This window comes from Phalacrocorax aristotelis, chromosome 1, assembly GCF_949628215.1.
Source record: "Phalacrocorax aristotelis chromosome 1, bGulAri2.1, whole genome shotgun sequence".
Classification (NCBI taxonomy): Eukaryota; Metazoa; Chordata; class Aves; order Suliformes; family Phalacrocoracidae; genus Phalacrocorax; species Phalacrocorax aristotelis.
The window spans coordinates 103,818,047-103,840,027 of NC_134276.1; the positions used below are offsets into that span (position 1 = coordinate 103,818,047).

The 21,981-nt window shown below is 47.4% G+C and overlaps 1 protein-coding gene across 8 annotated transcripts in view; it reads left to right on the top strand.

Annotated features, from left to right (window-relative positions):
* The window catches only part of TIAM1 (TIAM Rac1 associated GEF 1), a 194,957-nt gene that overhangs the window by 60,104 nt on the left and 112,872 nt on the right, over positions 1-21,981 (top strand). For 2 of the 8 annotated variants that reach the window (XR_012661949.1, XM_075101092.1), the window contains exon 1: positions 13,458-13,575. The exons of 4 other annotated variants lie outside the window; for them this stretch is intronic. Coding sequence is in view for 1 of the 4 variants with exons in the window: in XM_075101092.1 (XP_074957193.1) it covers positions 13,551-13,575 (25 nt within the window). In the remaining 3 variants the exon portion in view is untranslated. Of the gene's footprint in view, positions 1-13,457; positions 13,576-21,981 lie in introns of those variants that run through there. 2 more of the 8 variants (XM_075101117.1, XM_075101126.1) reach the window with 2 other exon arrangements.

Genomic DNA, 21,981 nt, shown 5'->3' on the forward strand with positions numbered 1-21,981 from the left:
GTGCCTTCCTGACTGCGCAGTAAGCAAGTTCAGGGAGCCAGAATGGCCAGAAAATAAAAATGTGGGTTTTTTGGCCAGCTGCATTTTGTGAGCTGGTATGCTAAAGAGGGCTGGTGGCTGGCTGGAGGTGGAAAGGAGTGGGCAGGACGTGGCAGCCCTGATATGGAGTAGTGGGGTAAGGTGGGGCAGGGATGGGGGACAGGTGGCAGCCTGGGGGTGCTGTTGGCCAACAGTGCACATCCCTTCCCTCTTGGTGGGGAAGAGATGGCTCAGATGATGTGTGAAATTACAGCTGTATAGCAGAACCTGAGTATATTGATTTTGACTGAAAGCTCATCCTGGAGACACTGCATTTAATATAGTTGCATCAGAGATCTTGCTGTCCTTTACTTACCACAAGTTCTGCTCTATTTGACTTAACAGTGAAGGTGTGCTGTGGGTTGTGCCCTTCCTTATTTTAATTAATGAAGTTTGGGAGTGATGAATTGAAGGGTGCTAGGTAGGGTGGATAGAGCCACATACATTTCCTTTGGCATGTTTTTTATTATCTTGCAGAATCTCTGACTGCCCGCCCGCACCAGAGTGCTAGTTAGCAGCAGTTGCCCCAGCTTTTGGTGCCTGTTGAAGTAAGACATGTCACCATTCATTCCTATGTAACAAAACCTATAAGCATGCTGGTCAGCTTTAAACAGATACCAGAGGTCTGGTTAAAGTCAAGGGTGTTTTTCGTGTGTCTAAAGTCAATCCAGTGGCTACGTCTTGCTGAGGAGCGATGGACATTTTCTGAGGCTGCCTGAAAGGCTTTGCTGCACCTTGCTTAACGAGAGCAAAAGGGAGAAGTGGAGGTCATGGGCAGCCCAAGGAGCACAACTTCAACAGGGTTTCCTCTTGTGCAGAGCCAGTTTTCTTAGTTCATGAGTGATGTCCCTCAGAAGCTTTGACATAGAGGGGAGAACTTCTCTCGCAGCCTGGTGCTTCCTACCACTGTCTATGATCTTTCCTTGCCAGTGCATTGGGACAGTTTCGCCCAGTGCTGAGAAGCCAGCCACTACCCAGCACTTTCTGGACTCTTCTGAAGGCTGATTAAAGAGATGGACACAGTTTAATGAAACATTTTGCAAAGCTTGGACCTGTCTGTGGTGTACTTTGGGCCAGTCCTTCCTGATTCTCCTGGTATTGCCCTGAGGTCTCAGGCACAGAGCTGCCACAGAGAAGGCTCCTGCTTGTAAGAGGCTGCTACTTGTTCTGGAGCATTCATATCCTCTGCTCGCAGCACCCTGCTTCTGACATGAGTGTCTCAGTGCTTTAGTGCATCCTGCTTCTGAACTATGCATGTGTATGCTGCCTGCAATAAATAATTTCTCAAGTGTTGTTACTGCATAAATACGCAGCCACGGAGGTCTACCCCTCCTCTTCCCTGTTCTAGGGCACATACTGCTGGAGCTCCCTGCTCTTTGGTCTCTGCCCTTCTGTACCATCTGGCTGTGTCATTTTTGGGGAGGTTTAAGGAGAAAGGTGGTGTCTTGGAACCTGTTTAGCGCTCTCATGGTCTCAGCAATCTGTGTCACTAGGATCATTCACTCCAAAGCCCAGTGGTAGATGACATCCTTGATTAACCCTTCCTTACCAGCTATCGGATTGTGCTTATGTTGCTGTGGATTTTAGAGCTTCTTTGCTTGTGTCCTGCAAGATGATGTCCCAGAAGATGCCTGCTTTAGGGACCAGCCAGAGATCCACGCTGAGAGTGGGGTGGGGAGGGAAGAAAAGGAGGCATCTCCCTGGAGAGGCTCTAGATAACTCATGCTGCAGGATCACCTAATGGAAAGAGTGCAGGAGACCTGAGGCCCTCTGTGCTTTTTATTCTGCTTTGCAGGCATCTGTCCAGGACTTTCATCTATGGCTGATGTAGGAGGCTCCTTTTTCCTGTGGCTGACTGTGTCATTGAAATGGGTGAGAAGATTGATGATCACACCCTCTGTGCTGGTCTGACTTCAGCTGGCCTGACCTTGGCTGGTCTCCAGATAGCTAAGCTGGTTTTCACAGAGCCCTGAAATGTGGAACATGGTCATTTAAGTTTGGGGAGTTCCCTTATCTGCTGAGTGCGACTACAGTGGGGGAAGTAAGCCAAGTTATAAAAGTAATTTCTTCAAGTTACTGAGTGCAGCGTTCTTGACATACTTAAGCATGCAATCTCTGACTACTGCTTTTGTGCAATTAACACAACTGATGAAACTGAACTATTTTATTGCTCTGCAACATATTTGATTTCTCCCTGCCGTTGCCCTGTTTATTGCCCCTTTAATACATTCCTACCACTATTGATACCATGCAGCTATCCTACTGTGTGTTAATTGTTTGGTTTTTTTTTTTTGGGGCGGGGATAGAAGAGGGTGAGAAGTCACACAGACTTATGCAGAGAAGGATCTGCCCTGATGCACTGAATCCTCCCAGAGCTTCTTACAGTTGCAACAGTGACAGCAGGCAACATTGCAGTCTGTGTCCCAAATGTTGTGTTTAATCACAAATCAGGCTTTAATGTTCAAGTAACAGACAAATACTGAAAAGCCTCATAAGAAATAAAAAGAACAGGCAGGACTTTAAAGGGGGGGGAAGTACAAATGAGGAAAATTAATCAGCAGTTCTAAAACAATTGGGATTTTCAGAGTACGAGGCTTTTGCCGGTAAAAGGACCAGGTCTCCACCCTTGAGCTTGCTTAAGCAGTTAATCGGCATACGAACCCTTAGTCTTAGGGATGACCCAGAGAAATTATGCATCTCTAAGCATTCGGAAGCACACTTGTGCAAAACTATAAAGGCAAGGTCAAGTGGCAGTGGAGTTAGAAGCTGCAGGCTCAGGTCAGACCTTAATGCAGGTCTTCGAAAGGTGAGCATGTAACACCATGAATGTATACCTGTGTACATATTGTCTGTCAGTGTTGCCACTGGTTTGCAATTACTCAGGGCTGGGCTCACAGGAGCAGAGCCATTGTTTGAGTATCACAAACCATATATTCTTTGCCTGCTTTGTCTGTAATGAGCTGTGGCCTTCTTCCAAATAGTAGTTTGGAACAAGATTTGGAGACTTTTTTTGTTTAAATTTACTGGTATCAAAAGAAAACCACAGACTTCAGACAGCAATTCAGAGAAGACACTTCCAGTTGCTTCATGCTTTCCTCCTGCTCTTGTTCTGTACCTCCTTTCCTTGCCTGCTAACTGTGAAAAAGATCCAGCTTTTAAACAACACCTCCTGGTCATGCTTCTCAGTTTCTTGTTTTCTCAGTAAAGGGAGTCTGAACAATTTCCTTGAATTTTGATGCTTTTTGAAGCAAAATGCATTGGTGGCATTTCTCAGTACTATCCTATCTTAGCATGCCTCTGCTGTGCTTTGCACTTGGCCTCCAAGCTGTGTATAGAAATCCCCTGGATTTATTCAGCTCTGGGTTGGGAATGAGGGTATAGATAGAGGTGTGGTCTGCAGACCCACAGGATGTTGCCATCCTGCTGCCACTGGGTAGTACTTCATACTGTTAGAAGTCAGTAGCTTTCAGGTTTGCTGGTGAAATGGTTTTTGTGAGTGCTGCCACTGTTTTGGCACTCAGTGTTGTCTAGTTTAGCAGAGACCTGTTTGCTTAAGCGTGTCCTCAGCACTGTTGGACTGAAACAGGTCGGGGGTGCTGTGGCTGGCCCTAGAGCTAGGTTCGTAGATGTGTTTGGCAGCCGGTGTGGAAGGAGGAGGAGGATCCAGCTGTCACGGTCATAGGCATGGTTTGACTGGATCGAGCCCTTCCACAAGCTGTGAGGAAGCTGCAAGGCAGCGTGGCTGGATGGACCCAACACTGATGAAAGGCTCATCACCTCTTGACGTAGAGTTCTGCCCTCTCTGCCAGACGTGGTCCTGGGTATTTGATCATTGTTTAGGAGGGTACCCTGAGCCTGGGGTCAACGAGTCACTCAGGTAGGAAGAGACATGTGGTCTAACCCCCTGCCCAAAGCAGGGCCAGCTCTGGGACCAGACCAGGCTGCTCAGGGCTCTTTTCCAGGCAGGTCTTGGAAGCCTCCAAGGATGGAGCCTGTACACCCTCTCTGGAAAACATGATCCCACTTCACTTTTCACCTTGAGCATCTTCACGGTGAGAATATCTGTATATCCAGTCAAAACTGCCAGTGATTCACTTCATGACCACTGTAACACGGTGTACCCATACTTGGCATGGGCACCACCAGTATGGATGCCTAACAGAGACTGTAGATGGACACAAACTATGCCTTGAAATTAAAGATTTGTTCATTGTGAGGAGCACAGAACTGGCAAACAAGTAGATGGTAATATGGTTATATGGGATGATGTGTCCTGGCAGTGAACGAGAGGAGTATAAATAGGAAAAGCAGAAAAATAGTATGTACTTTCTGATTTAATTGTGCTTGTCTTTCAATGGAATAACTTGATGTGGGTTTTTAAAAGGGAAAAAGACCTCTAAAGTAGCTGTAACAACTTAATTGGAAACAAGAAAAAGGGAAGGCACTAAGACATAAACCAGAGATACGTTTCTCCTTAAGTCTCTGTGAGACCGGTGGGAGATGGCAAGTCCTGTTGTGCTAGCCCTGTCTGGGGGCTGTCATGTTTATAACCTTAAGTCATCCTGTGAAAGCCAGTGGTGGTAGCCCTCTGGGCAGGACCTGAAGTCAAGATCTCTGCTCACGTTGGAGGGTTCTGGGTCAGGTTGTGAGTGAGGGGTGTCAGGTCGGGGCCCCCCAGGAGAGAGGTATTAACTGAGCAGTGTGATACCCGTGTTGTGCTCTGGTCCGGGGAGGTTGAAACCAGTTTGGGGCTTCTTTTCATTGAGATGGCGTTGAGGGGAATTTTTTTACCATCTGGATGTAAAGATTTGAAAAGAAGAGAAGAAATAGATCAGAGCTTGTTTTCAAAAAAATGAGAACATGCACAGTCAACTGGCATCTTTTATTTTTATGCAGCATGTCTAAAATAGATGCAGGTCTGCCTACTTTCTTAATATGTATCTGGCAGAAAGTAGTAGTAGCAGTTTATGCTTCTGTGCTGTTTCTTTCTGTGAGAGTCGGGGAGGACCACATGATGGGAAGCTGTGCCTTTGGCTTGGATCTGCCCGGTAGTCCGGTCTGCAGCATTGGCTGATGGTGGGAAGGTGTTGCGAGGGCTTGCAGCAGGAGCTTTCTGAGCTGTTCTCATTCCCAAAGCACGCTTTGGGTTGTGCAGGCAGCTGTGCAAAAGCATCCTTGACTTCACGGCATGCTTTTGGGGAGAGTTTAGAGAAGCAGAGTGCGTGTGTCCGCCTCCGTGACTCTTTGTTCTCCTGCCAGCCAGATTGCTCCCTTCCCTGACTTGCCTGCTCCCACTGCTTGACAGTGAGCTGTTGAGAAAGTGACTTGGCTTTGGATGTGCCAATCACCCTTGCACCATGAAGGTGGAGGTGGCAGTGACAAGAGGTGTGTGTGTGGATGACATTGATGCTGCCATGGTCTCCTTCAATGAAAAGCTTAGTGTGAGAGGGAGGGAGCAAGGACACTTCTGGTAGCCTGCTCGCTGCAGTGAAAGATGCATTGGATGCACAGGGAAGCACTGCACAGACAGAAGAAATACTGGAAGGGTGACTTCCGTTCTGCGGGTGGAGTTAGCAGGTGTTTATAGTCCATGCTTGAAGCTGCAGGTTCAACTTGCCTCCTGGCTAAGTCTGGAAAGGGGCTCAGGGTTGTTTCCTTTGGATCTGTTGGGGGTGGAGGGACCTCCCCCCCCCCCAGTTTTGTGTCCCCACCACATGAGGATCCCATGAGGACTCACCTGCTGCACCCAAGGGGCGGACGAGTGCTGAAGGGAGCATGCAGCGCTGTCCGTGCTGGCTGCCAGGGCAGCGGGTGGTCTGGGGGAAGGATGGCAGGGCCACAGGCTGCAGTTTCCTCAAGCAGGGTAGGAGGAATGGATGGGGATGGTGGAGGTCTGTCTGTGGCTGGTGCAGTCTCTGCCACCCGGTCTCTCCTGGCTCTGTGGCTGTGAAGAGGTTTCTCCCAGAGCTGTGAGAAGGCGCCTCCTTGGGGGACAGTGGGAGGGACGGAGACACTGAACAAAACTTAGAGCTTTGGTGTGTTGTCTGTGGTGCTCCTCCTGCAAGCAATGGAGGAGGCTGTGTCTTGGTCTCACACTGGTGTAAGCTGGAATTTATCTCAAGAGTTGAAGGCATTGCACCCATGCCATGTAACATGTGGTCAGCTGCTCAGTCAACCCTGAATTCAGGCCCCGAGATCATAGCTGCAACTGCTTTGATCCTAGTGGCAAGGAATTGGAAAAATGCGTCCTGGGCCAGTGCATGGAGATGTGTGGGGCTGGGATGATAACCGAGGAGCCCCAGCTTGCTGGACTGAGTAGAGGTCTAGGAGAGAGTAACAGTGTGGCTCGTGGTCTGACAATAGAGGAGATGTAACCAGAGGGCTCCCAGTTTCCTCTTCCACTTTGATATCCCCTCCCTGTGCTCCGCCAGTTGTGCACTTGGACGGGTCAGGGAAGGCACCTGCCCAAACTCTACCCATTTATTTTTTTTTTTTTTCCTTCCTGTTGGGCAAGTTTTCCCCCCAAGCTGTCCCCTGAACTAGCAAGCCACCAGGCTGCCATGAGCCCCGGTACGTGTGCCAGGAAGGGAGCACATGGCTGTAGGCTGAGGTCTCTCCTTAAGTCAGCAGTATGGACTTCGGTAGGTTTAAGCCGACTGTGCCACCATGCTTTTTTCAGTACTGTTGGGCTTTATACAGGGACAAATATCTTCTGTCCTCTCACTGTTGGCATAAAAACATAGGTGGCAGGTCAGGTGCTCTGGTTAATTTAACGTAAGTGTTTTGAGTCAGGATTTCACCCTGGATGAGCAGCCCATGCCTGGACAAGGTGTTAGTGACAGGGGACCAGGGCATCAGCTGTAATCCTGCCTCTGTTCAAGGACTGTGGCCGTGAGCATGCTGCTTGCTCTCTGCTTGGCTATGCAGAAGATGGGGATAATACTTGCCTCACAAGGGTATTGTGAAAGTTAATTTGCTAATTATTTATAAAGCACGTTGGAGTGCTGGTTCAGTTTTACACAGTGTTATGATAACATCTAATTAGCAATTCCTTATGATGCTTCATTTTCTTTCTGCTATAAATATCGGCCTAATATAGGGACAACTCTGCCTGTGCTAGCCATCTCAGTGACTCAGAGGGAATAAGTAAGCTGGATTTGGTTTGTAAATGGTCTCCCCCCTGCCCCCATGCCATCTTACCCATGAAAACAACATCCCCTTTGGTGACCTGCTTCCTGGCCAGTGTCCGTCAGTGGGTCGCTGCCTGAGGAGAAGTCATCCCTCAAATGGAAATGTCAGCCTGCTGGCAATCTACCAGCTTTTGTATCCTTTTCTAGCCTCGCAGCTCTGGGCCCTTTCTTGCTGGCCTGGGGCAGGTGAGGGATGGCAGGAGAGAAAGGAGGAGCTGCAGTAGGAAGCTCTCTGCCCTCCCTTTCAGTGGGATCTGGACCAAGAGCTGAGATAATCGGATGCAGTATTTTCTGTCTTTTCCTCTAAAGCTCTTAAAGCTCTTTTTTTTTTTTTCTTTTTTTCCTTTCTTCCTTTGCATCCCATATTGTGCCGCTGTATTTCATGTTGTGTGCAGCATCTTGTCTTTGCTTTGGCCAGAGCTGTTACGAGATTTCATACGGTGGTATGTTGTTTTTCCTTCTCAAAATAACTAATGCTCAGAGACTTTTGCTGTACGTCACGTGTTGCTGGTTTTACCTGGCTTTGAGTGTCTTTGGGCTCATTTGAAGGTGTGAATATCCTGTATGTTTGATACTTCAGTGTGGTGAATCCAAAAGCTTGTGATACCTATTTTTAGCATTGGAAAATTTTAACAACTAATATAAACCTACGACACCCATCCTTTGACAGCATCATCACCAGTGTACAGCTTGTCACTGTCATTTTGAGCTGATTTTTCCGATGAAACTAAAACTATTGGCAGGAATATGGTGGAAGCGTGTCAGAACGCAGCATAAAAATGACAGCAGCTACGGCCTAGTTTCTTTCAAAGAAATGAAAGGGGGTGTTTAGATTAGAGGTCTTGAATAAAATGTTCCTCCTCAAGCCTCCTAATAAAAAAAGGAAACAGTCCCTGTTTTATTAAACTCAGGCTTGTTATTGCTTCACGTGGCAGTTGTGGTAAGGACCAAACAGGCTCACGGGTGCTGCTGCAAGGCTTGTGCAATGTGGGGTGTCGCAGCAGTACCCACTTCTGTGGTCAGGGGTAGCTGGGTTGGAGCCACCATGTGCAGCCAGACAACCCTATAAAACCATCCTGATGCTGGGGAGGTGCAGAAGCTTGTAGCAACTTCAGGTGTGTGTGTGTGCTTGTCCAGAAGAGCTTCACCACTGTGGATATTTTCTTGAGGCTAGGTGACTAGAAGCAGGCCTCTTCTATACATATTAATCCTGAATACCCAGAGGTGTATTTTTCACATGCATGCACCTGGAGAGTCCCAGTAAAGAGAAGGAGCCATACCTTTGCCTGTGAAGTTATGTGCACTGACTGTCTGAGCAGTGTGCCTGCATATGTGCCGCAAAGTCAGTGCGAGAGCTGCCGGCCACAAGCAGCACGATGAAACGCAAGCCTTAAATTTTAACTTGTACTTGCTCCAGAGGTGGTTCATGCCTCTTGTCCTGCGTCTTGGTTTCACAGGCAAGTGTGCTGGCTCATCTCCAGCATCCACTCCCTGTAGCTCATTAGAAACCTTTTTCAACTGCCCTTGCAGTGTAACAACAGGGATCATTTTTCTCATGAGTTGATATATCTGCTGAACTCTCCAAATAGGAAAAAAACCAAAACAAAACCAAAAACCAACCCTATAGTTCATTAGCTTACTTTTGTAGGGGCTGAAAGAGAACTATTTGTGGCTGAACAATACCTGCCTTTCACAGCTCCCTTCCTAATCCCAAATAGAAACATGAGGCTGAGAAAATCTTTGTGATAACAGGGAGTATGGATACATTCAGTCTAGTATAACTTTTCATGGTTTTAACATTCTTTAATTGTCTAGGGTTGGTTTGCAGGTTTTTATTGGACAGAGTGAAGGCAGGTAGAGTTAAACATGAATTTGAGGGGGTAGAAGTGATTCTGATGGTGGTGTGATGGTTTTCTACCAGTGCCCTCTTGTGAGCTTCTATATCACAGCGATCCAGTTTGAAAGCTGAGGCTTAAAAAGAAAATGCAGCCTAAGTCAACTTTCTTCCTCAATTTATCATTGAATATAAGATGGCTTGAGGCAAACTGTGTCCCCACCTACACAGAGACAATCCTTTAGCAGTATTCTCAGTCATAGTCCTTCCTGCCAGATGCATGAGGCCGCACAGGCACAAGCGTGGGTGTTGCTCCCAGGGGAGGGGGGTTACCAGGGTGAAAGCCAGTGCACAGCTTGGCCACATCATCCACAGTGATGTGCAAGAGTCAGCTTGAACTTTGAAGCCCAGGTTACATTTGTAGGGCTGTAGTTTTACAGTGCTATGTGAAAAGGGAGCATAATATCTCAGTAATGTGTGCCTGTGCCGCCGGATTGTTCTGTGGTTATGGGATGTTTGGAGCAGCGCCGAAACTGGCGTCAGGCATCAGCACCTTGGTGTTCCCCTGGGGTCGTCCCTGGCAGATCAGTGCCTGGTGGGCCCTGGGTCATGTTCTGAAACATGCTTGACCAAAGCAGGCAATAATCATAGTGGCTGGGACCATTAGAGACTCCATCATGGCTATAAGGACTTGAAGGAAGACCTGAGTGTCTCCAGTTGTCTGGAGGATGGAGACAGGATGCTTCTCCAAGGCCGTCTGTTTGCGCAGGTGGAAAATAAGACAGATAAAATAATGAATTTTTGAAGCACCTTGGCTTTGTAAGGTAAGCCGTAGTTAGAGATACGGTCTGTGTAGCCCTGTGCAAGTGCAGCTGATGTTCTTCATATCTTACCTTGCTGCTGTGCTCAGGGTGAGTCACTGTACTGAAGTGACTCCCAACCATTTTTCTGCCCAAAGTGATAATCCATTGTTAAAATGATATTAACTCATGTGTGCTAATTAGCAGGTGTGCCAGGGTGTGAGAAGCCTGGGATGTTAATTAGGGTTGATAAATACACCTTTACACAGGATACAGACTTGGTTTATGTCTGATGGGAGGCCCTCTCCCCTCCTTTCATGACCAAGGAGGTGCTGTCCTGCAGTGCACTGTGCCACAGTGCGGGGACTTTTCTCCTCTGGGCTCTGGGGAGGGGTCTTCAGGTCTCAGTCTGATATTTAGGAAAGCCTGTGGACTCCCTGGAATTGCGGTTGGATTGATGATCTTAAGGGTGTTTTCCAACCTTAACGATTCTATGAGTGTTGCTAGGTTTTGTCCTGCAGATACTGTAAGAAAAAGGGGCTTTTCTCAGTGGTGTCATCTTTACTCAGCTGAGAAGTGCCCTCTTCCAGCTGCAGGGGTTAGCCAGTGGTCATGTCTTCAAACTCCTGGAGGTGACGTCCCCTCCAGTTGGCCAGCTTAACGGCTGGCTGGGTTTTCTCTGGCCCGTTCTGGGTGGAATATGGTAGGTTGTCTGAAAACAGGTTTCGGTAGGTCTTCACTGATCACTTAATGCTCTCCTGCACTAAGAATTATATAAGTTGGCTCGCGCAACTTCAGAGGAAGCCCACATCAAAAGGCGTGTGTCCAAATGCGTCAGCTGAGCCGGGGTGATGGGGCTGGGGCCTGGAAATGCCTGTTCTCCCGCAGCGGGCAGGCGTGAGCTGACAAGCCACGGTGCTGCCCGGGAGGGCTGTCGGCAAGGCTCCGCACCTTCCCCGAGTGGCTGGAGCCACCTGCTCTCTGCAGCCTGGACTGCGGTGGCTTGCTTGCCCAGCTAGGCTTCCCTGAAGGCCCATCCTCTTGTGTCTCAGCAAAGCTTTGGAGGAGGGTGTGTTGGCTGGTACACAGCTGGGGAGAAGGCTTCCCTTGCCTCTCCGTCCAGCCGCCCCTGAAGACTGCAGCAACAACCAGATCAACCAAATCAAGTGCTGTATCTACAAAAGCCCCAGATCTTAGTTATGTGATGGCACCTGTAATTCTTCTGTGCATCTATCTCTGTACATAAGTGTTGTTATTTATTACTTGCTGTTTCTTACTCTGGTGCTATGGGTCATGATGGGAAGGGGAAATCACTGCTTTTCTTTTATTCGTCTGCCCTGACTTGAAATCCACTGGTGGCCAGACCAACTTGGGACTTGCTGACTTACGATTTGGTTGTTTGAAACTTCTGAAAGCATCTCTTACAGGGAGGGGGGCACATGTAGTTCAAGTTTTGCTGGGAGTCCCAGCCGTGCTATGGATTTGTTATAGGTAACAGTGAACCAGCAGGAAAAGATGCCCCAAACTGCTGTGACAGAATGGAAAATGTCCTAATGCTGGCAGCAAAAGGGTGTGCCTCCTTTCATCCTCTTAAGCTGAAAAATGCTTCAGACAATCACTTGCGATCTGTTGTAGTAAGCATATATGTTTCTCCTTTAGGACTGGAGCATAATTGCTTTGTATCTATGCGAGCTTGTGTGCACGCACCCCTGTGTATACGTACATATCGGTTTCCGCGCAATGGTGAAGCTATTCTGATGGGAGCAATTAAGGGTGGGTGGTGTTGGCGCTCTGAATGCGGCTTTGCCTGTCAGGCTGTTCAAATGGGTTGAAGACGGTGACTGCTGGCTGTGCCTGAGTGAACCCTAAGGCGGGTAGCAGCAGCCCCCCCCCCCCATTGCCTTCTGAGTCACTCGTGGCTCGCCAAACCTGCTCGCTTGCTTGGGGTTTGCTAGTTACCGGCGCCAAAAACTTCAGGAGCAGGCGGTGTGCTCCCCTGGGCTTTCTTCCGTTTATTTCTCCTGCCTGGCCCACAAATAGGAGCTGTTGGCTGCACTTACCTGGTGTTAAAATGTAAGGCTAAGGACTGATCGTTTCGGTGCTTTCTAGTCCAAATGGTGCATCTGGTCCCATCCCTCCTTCAGCCCTTTCCTGCTGTCGAGGTGGAGGGCTGCTGTGCTTATCAGGAATGCCTGCCGTCATGGGGGGGGACCCGGCACTTTCTAAGCATGGGCAGATATATCCGAAATATCTGATACGGCAAATACTTGAATGTAAAGTTAAACCAAACCTGGTGTTTGAAGTGGGCTAAAACTGACTGCTGTACCAGGAAACTCTGCTCGTGTGCCTGTTTTTTCATAATGGGGTGTGCAAGAATGATTGTGTCACATCGAATCACTTCAACTATCTTGCCTCTTACTGACCCAAAATAGAATCATCTCCCCCCATCCTCTCCTCTAGCACCTGTAGCACCCAGGCATGTGGAGCACCTCAACCTCACTACTGCTGTTTAATCATTGCAGTTGCACAACATTGCGCGTAACCCTGTGGGAGAACTGGGCTCCTGCACATACCTTTTGCTATTTTGGCTTTTTCTTTTCCTAATGGTTTTGTCCTTTTCCCAGTTTGTGGTCATTGGTGGGCTACAGAGGGCAGAACTGCAAGGATATGGTTATTGCTTAATACTCTGTATTTTTAAACTATCACACAGAGTGGTAAATGTTAATTTGTTAATTAGTTTGATTTCTGTTCGTAAAAAATATTTGCTGTGTTGTCTCCTTCATTCTGAGAATAGCTTGATACCTCTTTTTCTTCTCCCGTATAAATGGTGCAGAGTCAGGGTGGAGGGAAAAACACAGATGGTTTAGGTTTTGTATTGGTATTTCTTATTTATAGCAACCATTAACCACCCCTGGTCTTGAGGACGATGCTGCTCAAACCCTAATTCAGAGGCGGTTACATAGAAGTAGTGAATTAAGTAAAACCAGATCCATGAGTAATTTTGAAATCCCTGTAGTTCCTGATCCTGCAAACACTTTTGCACCTGTGGACAGCTTAGTGGGAGCCTGTGCGTTTTAAATGCATGTCCTCTTACAGAAGCACCGTCCAGATACGTACCCAGGGACAAATCTTCTGGGATGTAAGGGAGTCAAGGGCAGTGGCAAAAGGTGCAGAGTAGGTCGGAATTTTTTATTGCTGGTAAATTGCTCCCTGAAAATGCAATGAAGTGCCAGGGACGATACAGTTTAGCAGCGTGAGGAAGGGGACCACATGGCTGGTTCATGTGTTGCTGATGGTTGCCTCTGTGGGTTGACTGGGTATTTCAGTTCTTGGATCCTCTTGCAGTGTGCCAGGCTGGCGAGTTAAAGTCACCCCGGAGGGGTGTCCTTAGGAATTCAGATTTCAGGAGCCAGCAGGGCTGAGTGGCAGCTCGTCTGAAGCCTGCGACGGGAGGAATTACTCAGGGGAGGGAGGGAGGGAGGGATGGCAAAAAACCAAACCTTCAAACACACCCAATTGACCCATCTCATCTTAGAATGAAACTTAACGAGTTACACCCACTCTGAAGCAGAAGGGGAATGAAACGCTGGCGCTTCCTCCTTTCTGTTACAGGCAGCTGCCGCAGCTTGGGAAACAGAACAGGCAAAGATGTTTGTGCTGTTGATGATGAGCGGTAAGCTGCCTCGCGAAATACGTTAACTTTTGCTTGCATTGTGTCTGCTGGGCTGGGGGAGCCGAGAGCAGCTGAAGCTCAGCTAAAGCTGGGGAAACGTGTTTGTGGGGTGTAGCGTCGTCGTGTTGTCTAAGATGCTGTGTGTCCAGGAAGCCCTGTAAGGCTTTCCTCTTCTCACTTCTGTCTGTCCCCAGCGTGGATGGAGGTGTTGCTTTCTCTGAATGGCATTCAATTGCCGAGTGTTGTTTGCTTTTCCAGGGTTTGTGCTGCTCGCAGGTAGCAGAAGCACGCCGGGTTCATTGCAGACACCAAGAGCTCAAACTGATTGAATGGGAGCTGGGGACTTAATAGCTACATTCCCCAAGAGAGAAAATGTAGTATCGTGTTACTTATTAAAGATGGTTCCCTCCTTTAGCTGGCTGACTTTATTTCAGTAATTACAGGTTGCCATGCTCTTTAATTGTTGAAAATGAGCCCCGTGAAAGGTTTCAACTTGAATTGAGCTCTGTTAGGTGTTTCTGCGAGGTGGGAAAAGCTGAAACGTTGTGAAGGGCGATGCTGCTGTGCTTTTCAATGAAGGTGGGAAGGCTGGGTTTGGTGGGGTCTCGCACTCGCCCGAGATCTGATAATGCTGCAGAAGCACGGGCTTTTCCATATCAGGTTGCTTATTTTTCTCCTAGTTACTTTTGCGATTGCTTACCAAGTTACTTTATATACCGGTTACTATCTTTAAATCTAAATTGCTTAATTCTTGGGTTGGTGACAGGAAATGTGAGCACAGAGCCCTGGCCCTGCAATTACTGTGACTAAGCATTAGGGCTAATAACCAAGCGGGCAGTGCTGTCTGTCTCCCGGCCCTGCTCTTCCCCTAGCAGCTGGCTGCCATTGAGGGGCTGGCTTCCCATCCTGACCTGCTGTTTTCAGGCCTGCTGTAGAAATACTGGATATGGCTTCTGCTTCCTGAGGGGCACGGGCTTGCTTTCCGACGACCAGGGTTCAGACCTGATTCATAGCTGTGCTGTAACCCATCAGCTATGAGTAATCCTCCCGTGCAGAGGCAAAGTATAATGCGTACCTCTTGGGGGGAATTAAGTCACACTGTAGCTGTTGGAGATGTTAGTGCTTTAATCGTTTCATTTAATATACCAGAAACCCATTGTCAAGGTGGCTATTAATTCCTTTGATGGCGTTTTCATGTTGCAGGAGTGATTTAAATTTTCACATGTGATTAGTGCAGTGGAACGAAGGAAGCAGGTTTTGTGGATGTCGTTGGGCTGCTTGTTTTTCCCCAGTCCTTTTGGATTTAAAAGTGATCTGTACATTACAAAAAAATGTGCGGAAAACTGCTGTCTTAATCACAGCAAATGGAGCTAAGGAATCAAGTGCTGAAATGTGGCGTGCCTGGTTACACTTCCTAGGGGAACTTGCTCTTTAAAGGGCTCACTTCTGTTTTTAAGAGGGTTCCAACTTGTTTTGATGCAGAAACACTTTATTTTTCCAGAGTGCCTGTTGGAGAAAATTTACCAAACCGCAAATTTGCATAATTTAAGTGTTTGCTTGAACTTTATGCTTTTGCTCTGGGAAATCAGTGGTAGGACTTGTGCTGGGGTCCAGCGCATAGGAGCGGCATTGATTTTTGCACCATCGCGGCTGTTGAAGCTAAGCCTATTAAGACATCGGTCTTTGGAGCGGACCCATTTATCTTTAAAAGAAGTTACACATTATGGCTTGAGTCAAGTCATAGGTCATGGCTGTCTGAAAATGAAACCTGAGGAAAATATGGATAGTTCCCTGCAGGATCAGTGACCTGGACTGGCCCAGCACAGGATCCAGTCAATGCCTGGGCATCTTCCTGCCTGAAGCTGGGGCAGGAGGATGGGGTGGGGGCATAGAAATGGAACCTCCCTGCTTGGGGCAACAGGTTGGCTTGGGTCTAAAGCATGGCCTCACAGTGTATGTCAAGGCCCCATGACGTATGGCAGCAGCGAGCCCTTTATTGCTCCCCCTGTACTTCGGCTCTGATTAGTTAGCTGGTGCTGGTCTTTTGCCATGCTGCGAGGATTAATAGCGCAAAAAAATAGAGGGTCTTTGGTGGGGGGAAAAATGAGGTCACCAGAATAAAATAGCAGCTCCTAAACAATTTATTTAAAAAAAGAAAAATCTAATGCAAAAGTAATGGCAGCATCATCTTCAAAAAATCTGGCAAGAAAGAGGACAACTCTCTACTGATATGTCTTTCTCAGTATTATTTTGTTAAACTGGTGACTGTGCGGTGTGTTCCAGTGAGTTTTAAGGCCCAGTAATCCATTGCTGGATGAGAGGAATACATTATTTATAGATTAGAGTGTTTTAACATCCTAGCATGGGGTTGTTTAAGGAGGTCAGAATACAGCGCAGTGGAAATGGGATTAGCCCAGCTGTGCTGCAAACAGTGCAGAAGCAAGGGATAAAAAAAGGGAAGTTATCATGTAAATATTTACATTTGTATTGTGTCTTGCAAGACACAGGTCACATAAGATTTAGGAGTTTCTAGAACCAGAATGTAGTTTTTCTCTTTATTGGTTGTGCCATCTCAGATTTTAATTGAATTGTAAACAAACAAGAACATCCTTTTTCCCTGGCTCAGCAGGCTTGCTCTCTGCTGCTTGTTTGCTATCTCAGTGGGATGGTGTCGAAAGACTTGAGGAAAGGGGGGAGTATTTGTGATAACTAACAAACCCCTCTTCCTTCCAGGGGGAGGGTGATGTTTTGTTCCCATGCGTGAACCTCCCTCCATGCTCAACTCCTGAAAATACAGCCCCATCGGCCGTGCCGTGGCAGGTGTGAGAGGCTCGTGGGCAAACAGGTAGTTAGTTGATTCACTGCAGAGTGCTTTTAATGTAATTGCTTTTTGAGACTTCCAATTAGGCTTTCAATAAGAGTTGGAATGTGATGTTCTCGGGTAGCTTAAAAAGCCCTTGTAAAGCAAAGCAAATAGATGATCCTAGTAGAGGCCAGCAGTGGAACAGGGCGCCCATTAGGCAGTGCGTGCATTTGGGCTCATGCGGGCTGGGGGGTCCCATGTGGGTGCGCTCCTGTGAAGACTCTCTGTGCTGAGCCCTTGCACAGGAGGCTCAGCGGGCTTGCTACTGCTTGCCCCTACAGCAGTTCCCGCTGTCCCTCGCTGCCTTTTGTCGTCTTCCCAGCAGCGAGGTCTGGCGCGGCAGGTTGGAGATTAGCTCATGGGAGATCAGCAGTGGTTTAACTCTTGCATTTTCTAGTATTGTCTGGAGTTGGTCTAGATTACAGCGTAATTAACAGCTCAAACTCACAGTGATGTTAAGAGTTTAACAAATTGTCAAGTGTTAGCTGGGCAGCAGGAACTGAGTGCATGCTATTGGGAGCACAGCAAATGCGCTGGCGTGCAAGTTCACAGAGAGCGGTATAAGATGAATTGCGTTGCCATAGGTGTGACTGAGCTACTGCTAATGAGCAGCACCTCTGTAAGCTGACTGGGGCCTGACTGCAAGTCACCTTGCATACGTGCACGCCACTGTAATGCCATGAGCGTTTGCAAGCAGGGACATTTCAGGAACAGTTTGGGTCTGTCAAAAGATCAGGCTTACGGATTACCTGTGGACATAGAAATGTGTGAAAGTAGGTATGCCCCTCTGCAGAGGTAAGGGGATATAGAGGTGGTGCTGGTAGGTGGCCTTGGTGGTGCGAACAGTTGTTTCTGAAGAGGCAGAAACTTTTTTTTTTTGCCTTGTGAAAGTTGCTCTGCATTTCTACTTCTGTTTTCACTTCCAGACAATTTGGAACTGGCAGGCCTGGTTTTATATGATTAGTGTGAGAAAGCACCTTGCTTGTTGAGGGGATTTTATATTGAATAATAAGCACAGAAAAAGCATTTGAATAAAACAGCCTTCCCCCCATTCCCCCCTTTCCTCTGTATCGGTACTTGCAGCACTAGTATTGGGGCCCAGATACGTTTCAGCCTAAGGGGATGGCCGCAGGGGGCTGCACAGCTGCTGCCAGGATAGGCAGGGGCCAGGGGACCATGGCCCCTGCCTAGCAGAGGTGGATGGCTCTGCCCTGCTGGCCTCTTGCTCCACAGAGCCAAAGCCTCTTGTGTGTGTAAGGAAATGTCTCTTTCCCATAGGGTTGGAACTATCGGGGTGGTTGTCCTGGGTGCTGTGGGTGATAAGGCTCTCTGAAGTAGGCAGTGCAGGACACCAGCGAGTCATAGCTGCAGATGGATGAGTCAGGGGAGTTGCCAGACCTCCACTGTAGTACTTTGTTGGAAGCTGGAAAACGGGGCTTGGAAGCCTATAAAATAGCAGAGGTGGGAGGGAAAAAGGAAAGCATGTAGATTTTGCATTAATACCTGCCTGCACCATTTTTGGAGGATGCACGGAGCCTCTCATGCCGGTCTCTTCTTCCATACACGATGTTGCTGTGTGGCTGCTGGAAGTACCCTGGCTTTTAGTAAGAGGAGGCTTCGTGGCTCGTATTTGAAACTGCTATCACAAATTCTGAAAACCTGATGTTGTGACTGTCCCAGGTGAGCAAACAGGGCTCTGTGGTCCTGTAGCCGAGTCCCTCTAATCCTCAAGTCAGAGGGAAAACAAATAAGCCTTCTGCTGTCTGCTTCCCAGTGGAAAATTGCTTTGTTATTCATTTGCATTAACCTGGGCGGGGAAGGTATATTCAGAGTGTGCTCCAGGCCCTTACATGCTGAAATGGAGACAAAGACTCCCCATTGCGCAAGGCCACCGCTGGGAAGGGAGGTGGGAAGCTGCTGGGTGCAGCCACCTCCCTGCACCCAGGCAGGAAAGGGGCCAAAACCCTGGTCGGTGCAGGAGGGATTTTGATCAGGTCTGGGATTTGCAGGAGAAAGAGAATTTAATGGTTACAACAAAACAAAAGTAACTTGAACAGTACTGCTTGTAGGCACATTCTTGCTCGTTAGCTGAATTGCCTAGCTGGAAGAAGCTAAAATGGTTTTAACAGGCTGAATGGTATTATGCCGAATATTGCCAAAACCCCCAAATCCAGTGTGTCAAAGGACATCAACTTGTAGTGTAGATTCCCAACCTGAAATTAGTGGACATGAGTGATCAGTCTGAGTTTAAAAAAATGCATCTGTATGACTGCTGCTTGCCAGCTCCGTGCCCGTGGCAAGTGTCTGAGAAGATGATTTTTGGGTTATCCCAGTCATGGGAAAGGTGTGTCTCGACGCTGAGGTCTCACCTCCAAAGGGATCAGACGCGTCCCTGCCTGTGCCTGGGTTTTGCATGAGTGCTGGCAAGACCTGGAAGACCCCCAACAGAGGTTGTGCGCTCCTCCTTGGCTGCAGGGAGGCCGCTTGTCTGCCTTTGCGAGTCGCCTCCCACCACGCCTGGTGAGGGGGGGACCCACGTGCGAGGCCCCACTGCAGCCAGAGGGATGGTGTGGCACGACATGGCGTGGCTGCAGCCCACAGGTTGCTGGAGGAAACCTGTCGACCAAGCACTGCGGAACTGGAAGCATTAACTGCTCCCAGGTTTCCTGGAGGGGGGATTATTAAGTGATCACTGCAGGTTTATGCAGTGAATTAAAGTGGTTACTGAAAATCTTTGCCAAGCGTTTGATGACTTACAGTGAAAGTGATGTATAATGCACGCCAAAGGTTGTTTTGGTTAAAAATGACTAATGTACTTTTTTTTAATAGTAACAAAGGAACCTTTTTCTACAGAACTGCAAAGAAAATGCTGTTTTATACTGTACCCTGCCCCCCTTCAGCTGGAGGAAAGTTGCGTTTTTGTTCACTTTTATGGCATCCTAGAGCGGAGTTGGGAAGGTACTGCTGTAAGAGATGCAAGCATAGGCACCAGGCACCAGAAATGCACATAGCCTTGGTGTAAGACTCAAAGCAGAATACAGAGTCGATTTAGTTAGAAGTTGTAGGATGAAAATTATGACAAAAAAGCCAGTGGGAGTAATTTGTTGCTGCTTTTATTTTTTTTTTGAGCAAATTAGTGCTTTAGTAACATCTGGATGATTTCTTGATAATCTTTTTTTCTGGGAAGCGCTTTTTTCTGTGTGTACTTTGTTGTGGAATGATAAATCACTGTAATTTACCAACCTGTTTTCTTAAAATTTGGAGAGTCATACTATTTGATATGTTCCTTCAAGCTGTCATTCCTGGAGGCATATGAATGAATGCATGACATTTCAGCTTCTGTTTACTGTTTAAAACAGGTCTTTATGCTTGACATGGTTATCTGAGCATACCTTCAAGTTTGGAAGTTATGGGGTTTTTTTCAAAGGGAAATTAATAAGGAACAGGAGATTTTTGAGGAAAAAGTAGATGCAGTCAGTTGTTTTGCGCCACCTGGACTTGGTAAACCTGTATAAATACCCAGAGCTCAGCAGAGACTTTGGACTCACTGGCAGTGACCCTGGGAGCCCCTTGTCTTTCCTCGCCAGCAGCACCAGCTGCCCCCCCAGCCAGGGGACAGCTGGGTGCCTCTCTGCTGACATGTGGCCTCCAAAGAAATGGCAATGAAATAATTGACAAGCCTGAGTCTGCAATGATAGGAAAAATGGCTATGGCTTTGCATGAGCTCCTGGACCAAGGATCACATATCCTTGTATGATTGTAAGGCAGCTGGGAGCTCTGGTTTCAGTCCTCTCTGGAGCTTTCAGATGCAGCTGCAGTATAAATACAGCAGGGTCCATCATCAGCTCTCAGGAAGTGATCAGGGTGGATGGTGTCTCAGAAGAAAAAGGTTTCCAGAGAACGTGCCCCTTGTGTGTATAAAACACAGATATAACAACTTGCAAATGTATAGGAAGTATGTCAGTAAAGTATACTATTTTTGCATAATTCAGCAACGCAGAACATCAGAGAAATATGTCTTGTGAAAGTAGAATCAAGTGCTCTGACAAACATTTGTTTGGTGCCGATTACAAATGTGTAGGGGGAAAAAAGGTTGAAGTCTTTGAAGGTTAATTGAAGGAGCCCAGTAAAACAACAGCTTGGTCAGGCAGGCAAAATTGCAAATAAATCTATTAAGAGAAAAAATTAACATCCTATATACTAAAATGTGCAGAGAGATGTAGAGATGGCATGGTAATAAAAGACTGAGAACATTGTATGTGGTTGACATGGAGTAGCAAAGAGCTATGAAGTTGCTGTCCAGGGATGGCATCTTATTCCTCAGAGACCAGCTTTACTTTGGGAGGTGCCGGTGGAGGCTGTTGTTACGTCAAGGACTGGGGTGTGTGTGTGTGTGTCTCTTTTTAGCTGTAGTGTCTTTTGGCAAGGTAAAGCCTTGCACTCATGAGGCAAGCACGTAACACAAACGTACTGAGTGAGGCTATGCAAGTAAACCTTCAGGTTCCTGATCTGCATTCAGAGCTTTGCTGGATTACTTCTCCCCACCAAAGACTTTGATTTTAAGTTGGTTTCAGTGTTGATTTTCTGAAGAGATGATAGGGGGCTGCAGGGAGTGTCGTCTGGGTGTTGGAGTAGATCAGTTCCTGCTGCCGATGACTTGCCCACAGTTCAGACATGGTTGTTTGGTGCCTCCGTAAAGGAAGAAGATGGCTCCTCACACACAGATTTTTTCGGATTAAGGAACACGTACAAAGTTTTTCTGATACTTACTGAATAGAGTTTGCACATTTTCAGTGCATTTTACCCTAAGTTGTTATAGGCTAGAGCTGTTGTCCACAAGAGGAACGGGAAGTCTGAGGAATTGCCTTTGGAGTCAGTTTTGGGTTCAGCTGGCCTCATTTCCAGGGCGCAGACCTGCCTGTAAGCCCCTGTAAATATACGCACCCTTGCACTGGGATGGAGTCCTAGTCTGAGCTCCAGGGCTTCCCAGGGCCAGGGGGCCGGATCCTGCTTGCCACCAGAACCTGCTCCAACTTCACTGTGCTTATCACAAGCCTGCTGGCTGATTATCCTGTTTTTGAAATGGTTCCCTAGCCTGTGTTGCCTGAGATGGCCAGATACCCCCTCATCTGTCTGGGATTTTCCTCCACACAGCGGGTTTAGGAGAAGCACAGCTGGCCATCCGTAACTTTCTTGTAATTTAGACAAGATTACAGGCAAGCTGCAGATAGCCAGCTTTTCAGGAGCGATCTTGAACTTGCTCGTCAGAGTGTACAACTCACTTAACTTACTGAGACCAGCCAGCTGTGGAGAGCTATTTCTGTACAGGAATCCCTTTAAAGTTTAACGCAGTTTTTGTTCATTGAACCCCAAAGTGAGTCACTTAATGGAGTGGCATCAGATTTTCAAAACCTTTACCCACCTGTTGCTTCCACTGACTTTTCTGTAATGTGCTTTGGTCCTAAATTATTCAGAGAGAAGTAAAACAAATCCAACAGATAGGTTTTGGCAGCACATAATACTGATGAGAAGGAATTAAGGAT